The following is a 6763-nucleotide window of genomic DNA, read 5'->3' as shown; positions in this document are numbered from 1 at the left end:
ACCGTCAACTACGATCACATACCATAATGTTTGCATATAGTACTGTATTGATTGATTTGTACTTTAGAATGTAGAGACGGTAAATTATATATTCTGTTAAAGAGAGTCCATGTGAAACATACTAAAAACACCCATAAATAAAATACGTAAAGAATTAATTTGGACACGGTTATAACACACAAATTCATACCAAACTATGATTATCACACCATCAAGAATATTTTCTTAGAAGTATATTCATGAAAATTCGACATATATTATCTCTTGATATTTTCATTTTACATCGTTTATACCAAATCAGCTGGCTTCTCATCCTCTTTTACCTCAGATTTAACAATGTTCTCTTTTGGTAGGGTTTGGCTCTCTAAGTTTTTGTCCTTGACTAATGAGGAATCTTCAAGAGATTCTGGGGACAAATTATTCTTCTCCAAGTTTTCTTGGATTACAATTTGTTCCACAACCTTTATTTCATCCATTTGCTTTTCATGTTTATCAGTAGCTGCTTCTAACAAGTCAATTGATTTTTCATCATCATTTACAACTGATTCCACAATGTTTTCATGTGGTGGGGATTGACTCACCGAGTCCACAGTGTTTTCACGAGGTGGGGATAATAGGCTCTTAGAGTCGACAATAATGTTTTCACGAGGCGGGGATTGTTTCTCTGAGTTATCCACAATGTTTTCACGAGGTGGGGATTGAACCTTAGGGTTCACCACAATGTTTTCACGAGGTGGAGATTGTTTCTCCGAGTTCTCTACAATGTTTTCACGTGGTGGGGATAATTGACTTTCTGAGTCTACAATGTTTTTACGAGGTGGGGATTGTTTCTCTAAGTCATCCACAATGTTTTCACGTGGTGGGGATAATTGACTTTCAGAGTCTACAGTGTTTTCAAGAGGCGGGGATTGTTTCTCTGAGTTATCCACAATGTTTTCACGAGGTGGGGATTGACTCGTAGATTTCACCACAATGTTTTCACGAGGTGGAGATTGTTTCTCCGAGTTCTCCACAATCTTCTGATCACGAGAAGGGGATTGACTCGTAGAGTTCACCACAATGTTTTCACGAGGTGGAGATTGTTTCTCCGAGTTCTCCACAATCTTCTGATCACGAGGAGGGGATTGACTCATAGAGTTCACCACAATGTTTTCACGAGGTGGAGATTGTTTCTCCGAGTTCTCCACAATCTTCTGATCACGAGGAGGGGATTGACTCTCACAGTTCTCCAGAATGTTTTCACGAGGTGGGGATTGACTCTCAGACTTGTTCTCATTGACCAATAAGTAATCATCTTCCTTCTCCTTCTCTTGAATCACAAATGGTTCCACTTCCACAACCTTATTTCCTTCATTCACATTCTCATCCTCTAGTCTACCATCATCCACAATGCTTTCTACAATGTCGTCATGGGTCGAGAAATTACTCGACTTCTCATTCTCTTGATCATGTACCTTGATTGGCTCCTCCACCTTAATTTCATTCTTTTGCTCTTCACATTTATCATTCAAAGCTTTATTCATTTGAATTTCTTCATTTTCTTTACCAAGTAAAGTGTTTGATGTTATGTTGGTAGGAATATTGTTGTTTTTACTCTTGTTTTTAACCATACTTTTGGTTTTAGCCATGGTTGATGATGATTCTTTCTTGTCATTTTGTGGGGTCACATTTTTAACCTTGTTGCTCTTTTGAGAGTTAAGTGACTTGAATTTCTTGCTAGTTGAAATTGACTCAGTTGTAGCGACCGCATGCTTTGATTCCCCGCAACCCATCTTTGTATGACCGTCTTACGCAAATATTTGTCCTCTATATATATGGATGACTTGAAGAAATTTGATTATTAATATAATTGAAAAGAGGATGAGATTTTTTTTTTTTTATTAGTTTTTGTATATTCTTTTTCCCTTAATGTTTAACATTAGGGAGAAAAGAAAAACTAGAAAAAAGTAATTTCTTTTATTTTATTTTTTCTCTTTCTTTTTGATGATTTTTGAGGCAATATAATATTCAGAGTTTGTTGAAAAATTATCCATTCATATTAGCTGTTGAAAAATTTGGAATTAGTGGTTCGAGTTGTCTATATCGCTAATTCCGTATTTTGCGTAGAACTTTGAAATATTTAGAAATTAAAATGTCTAAATATAGTGACACACATTTTCATCAATTGTCAAATGATGAAGAAAATTGAGAAAACAAAAATAGTACTATATCTACCAAAATGTCGAAATATAATTAAATTTTTTTGTCATAATAATATATTACGATTTAATTTGTCCGTAATTAATAAACAAAAGTTTTCACGCGTAAAAAAGAAATTTAATCCGAATTGAAACTATGCATGGTCGAAACAATGCATTATCGACTCTATAAGGTATTACCCTTGATAGAAGGATTTCATACGTACTTAGCAGACTATCACGGTTATCCCAAAAGCTCCGAAACGTGAACAATTAATAGAAAGTAGTAGCAATGTAAATATTACACACTTCATAAAACACACCACATTTGAAACTCTGAATCAAGATAGAATTCGTAGAATTCGTTTTAAGTGAAATCAGCAGTCGCTACCTTAAATCAGTAACGACTCCTCTGGAGCTTTGAAACCTCGAGAAGAAGCAACAAAACATAAGCGACAGCAGCGAAGAAAGAAAGGGCAATAGCAGCTTCAACTTGGTGACAATATTTAGTATACACATCACACACTTTGTTCCACCGTAAATGTGAGTTGCCCTTGGCACCGAGTACCCCTACGGCCCCCGCTGCTCCGACACAAGAGAATAACAAGGCCACCATCATCACATCTATCAGCATTGTTGTGAAGAGTAATAGGCTTGTTCTTCCACCCTTTCTCGCGAATGTAGCAACTAGTGTAACAGCCGTGAATACACATGCTATAGAATTCGCCACCACGAAGTACCTACCATATTACAATCATAATCCAATTCATCAATACCATATCCTATTACTAAACTACGATAAAATGGGACTCCATTTCTATGGATTTTATTGCATGATTGCCTAGTTACAGAAAGGGAATAATATGATTTAGGTGGTTGTGGATTGAGTGACTAAAATAGGTGCATGATTAGTGAAATATATGTGGCTAATAATATTTCACTGATTAAGTCTGGATTTCTGGATCATTTTATAGCGAAGATTATAGTTATAATTATAACTAACTAAAAAATTATTATATCTTAATTATTATTAGCTATATTGATTTACAATTGTAAAAACAGATCCGTGAATTTCACAGATTTAAAACTAGTTAAATTTTATTGTCACTCGATTTTAAGTTGCTCAAAACTCGTTTACCCGATAGATGCTTATGTTTTCGACCTTAACACTTTCTGTGAGGTTAAATCGAGGTTACCGAAAATACTAACTAGTTAATGCTTAAGGTTAATTAAGTAGATTATCAATTAAAATAATTATCGAGTATTTATCATGAATTCAGTCAATTGCACACTTTTTACTAATTACTTCGTAATTATAATTGTTTAATTTAATTAGTGTACTCGTACCTTATTGATAACCGATAGATATAATTAGGACCGTTAACCGCACAAGAAATGAACTCTTCATTTCTTTTAAGGAACCGAAAATATCCTTATTCATTTTCCAACTACTATCAACTCGTACTCAATAGCCGTGGTGTTGATATTTGAACATCGTTCATAATAAATAAGACTATGACTCAAAGTCAATTTGCAAAATTAATATCTTCATTCATTTGTCTTTTTAGGCAAATAGGACAACAAAAATAGTTGCAAATTAATCACATGACTAGCTAAATAAGTCAATACTCTATACAAAAAGTATTGAAAGGGATTTACAATTTAATAGATTCTTTATGTTTAATTAAAATACTCGTCATAAAAGAATAAAAATGTTAAGAATCTGCTAAATGGGATGAGGTATAACATAATGTTTAAAATAGTCTTAGACAAAAGTTAATAAATTTCTCAAAGTTGCAACTAGAAAGAAGCAAAATATAGAATGGAAACCAAAACTTTAATTGGAAAATGAGATAACGTATCCAATTACTACAGAGTTTTGATATCACCCTTTCATAGTTTCATATACGTTTTAAATTATGTTTTCTTTAGCTTGCTTCATTAAATTTAGATTTACAGTTTACACTTAATATACGAAAGAATAGTACCAAAACTCGGTATTATGAGGTAATCCCCAAAGACGGACAGGCTCAATCGTTATCTATTTCAATTTGTATTAAATGTTGCAATTTATATGTAGTTGGTAGATACTCCTACTAGATAGAGTGCATTAGAGAACACTGAGTATATGCAAGACTATTTATGGTAACACCTAACAAACCTACCAAGGAAATCATCATTTTTAATCGGGTTGTAATGCTACCCACCTATTGTGATGGGTCGGTAATAAACCGACTAAGTGAATGCAAGTCGATCTGTAACAGTGGCATTCATTTACGAGATCATCAATGTATAATCCATTTTGGGGTCTCTCACAATTTACAAAGGCTCTGTTCTTTTGGACTGAAACTATCTGAACTGAACTTAATGGAGCTCATCTGATCGCTGAGATGAATGGATGAGATGAATGGATCTGAACTGAACTGAATTAAAGAGTTAATTTGTGAAGAGAAAAGTTAAACTGATCTGAATGGAGCTGAACTGAACTGAAATGATCTGAAATTAAGTCCAAAAAAATAGAGCTGAAGTGTGTTATTGTGAGACTATTTTTTTCAAAAATTACTCCTAGTATCGTTTTTATATTAGCTTGAAAGGCCCAAATGTACATGAAAACATATTTTATATATGTCCGACAAAATCTCGTCTAAGACCGTTGTATGGAGCTAATTTGTAAAACGGACATGGTTTGTTTCACAAATTAATATAATTCTCTACAATGTCACATTGAAGATACCTACCGTTTATCTTACTACTTCCTTCGTTCCGTTTTATATGATCATCTTATTTAGCTGATTAATTAGCTCTAAAATGAAGTTTAGACGACTCGTATATGTTTTATATCACGTTATTGTACATCCAAATAAAAGAAAATATGTTTCTATTCAATTTACCTAGGTAGTAGTATAGTACTGCCTCCTATTCACACCAAATTACCTGTATTTCACAAATACAGTTAGTCTTGCTGAAGACGGGTCGGAGCAAGTGACGGGTAATGCCACTCACAAAACGGATAGGGGGGACAAGGTGGGGCACCCCCATGTGCTTCCCTCTCTCCTCTATTTGGGTCATTTGTGAGAGAAAATGGTATCCGTCACTCTAAAGTGACGGATACGTGTCGTCTTCAATGAGATTTTGTGTCACAAATATGTGACGAGAATTTTGAAAAGTTCGTAATTTGATCAGGATGGTAGTATGGAATAATAGAATACTAATATTGATCTTATGCGGATGCGTGGTTTTTAGATAGGGATATTAAAGAAAATAACAATTATACAACTGTTATTTAACTCAATTTTAAATTTTAATTGTAAAATTATTATTATTAATGTTTTGTATTAATCGTGGAAAAGGAAAATTTTAGTATATTCCAGTTGTAAAAATAATATAATGAAAACTCAATTACAAATATGATATAATAAAAGCCCAATTACAGATATGATAAAATGAAAGCCCAATTATAACCAAAGTTATTTAGGCGGGAAAATTTGAGAGATCTCTTATTGTTTTAGTATAAGGGGGATAATAATGACGTGATACACTAGGTGTACTTAGTGGCGTAGCTACTATGGGCATAGTGAGGTCTTACAGATTTTGGGACAATGACGATTTATATTGTTAAATTTGTCTGATTTGAAAATGACATAAGTTATTATGACCCTGTAATAAAAGGAAACGAATGACAATTACATTAGGCTGACCGAGTCTCTTAACATTTTTGGCTCCGCCACTGTGTGTCTGTGTGTACATAGTAATCGCGAGAAAGACGATACAAATAGAGAAGGAAAACTCACACAAAGGCGGAGACGTAGCTAGACTTAGCCGTGACCGGAACATTGAAAGCAGGAAGATCAGGAGAAATTGTAATAGCAACAATCTTTGTTTGCTTATTTACACCAATCAAAATAGCTGCAACAAGTGTTAATAACAATACCAAAACCCTAATTATTATTTCATCCCATTTTTTTCCACCATTTTTTCCTTGCTCTATTCCTTTTTCCATACCATTCACACCCATATTATTTCTTTCCATCATTTTTGTATTTTTTTTTTTTTAATGTTTTTGATGGGTAATATATTAAGGGAAACTATGCTTAGAAAGTGGAATTTATAGAGGGGTAGTTGTCAAGTTTGTAAGGTGTGTAAAGGAGTTGGAAAATATAAAGGGGTGAGTAAATTATGTGTGACACACTCTCACATTATAAGACGGTCTATTTGTATCTATATATAACTTAATCTTTTATTGTTAACAACAAATGAATTAATTTTTCTAAGAAAATGACTGTTTTATAGTATGAGGCGTTTTAGGCCTTGTTCCTTTTGGCTAAAATGAGTTGAGCTGAACTGAACTGAATTGAACTCAGTGAAGCTGAGTTGAAATGAACTAAACTAAACTTAATGAAGCTGAAATAAGTTGAGTTTAATCGAATCAATTGAACTTAGTGAAGCTGAGTTGAAATGAACTAAACTAAACTTAATGAAGCTGAAATAAGTTGAGCTGAACTGAACTGAATTGAACTTAGTGAAGCTGAGTTGAAATGAACTAAACTAAACTTAATGAAGCTGAAATAAGTTGAGCTGAACTGAAC

General features: G+C 33.5%; 1 protein-coding gene across 1 annotated transcript; it reads right to left on the bottom strand.

The window, feature by feature from the left end:
* Positions 1-2404: 2404 nt before the first annotated feature.
* LOC141619174 (CASP-like protein 1E1) lies at positions 2405-6377 on the bottom strand. The gene is made up of 2 exons (XM_074436196.1): positions 5969-6377; positions 2405-2917 (listed from the first exon to the last, which is right to left on the bottom strand). The coding sequence occupies exons 1-2, from the start codon at positions 6208-6210 to the stop codon at positions 2575-2577; spliced, it is 585 nt and encodes a 194-aa protein (XP_074292297.1). The 5' UTR covers positions 6211-6377; the 3' UTR covers positions 2405-2574.
* Positions 6378-6763: the final 386 nt, after the last annotated feature.

Source organism: Silene latifolia, chromosome X (assembly GCF_048544455.1).
Source record: "Silene latifolia isolate original U9 population chromosome X, ASM4854445v1, whole genome shotgun sequence".
In the NCBI taxonomy this organism is placed as follows: domain Eukaryota; kingdom Viridiplantae; phylum Streptophyta; class Magnoliopsida; order Caryophyllales; family Caryophyllaceae; genus Silene; species Silene latifolia.
This window is presented reverse-complemented; position numbering and strand designations above follow the sequence as displayed.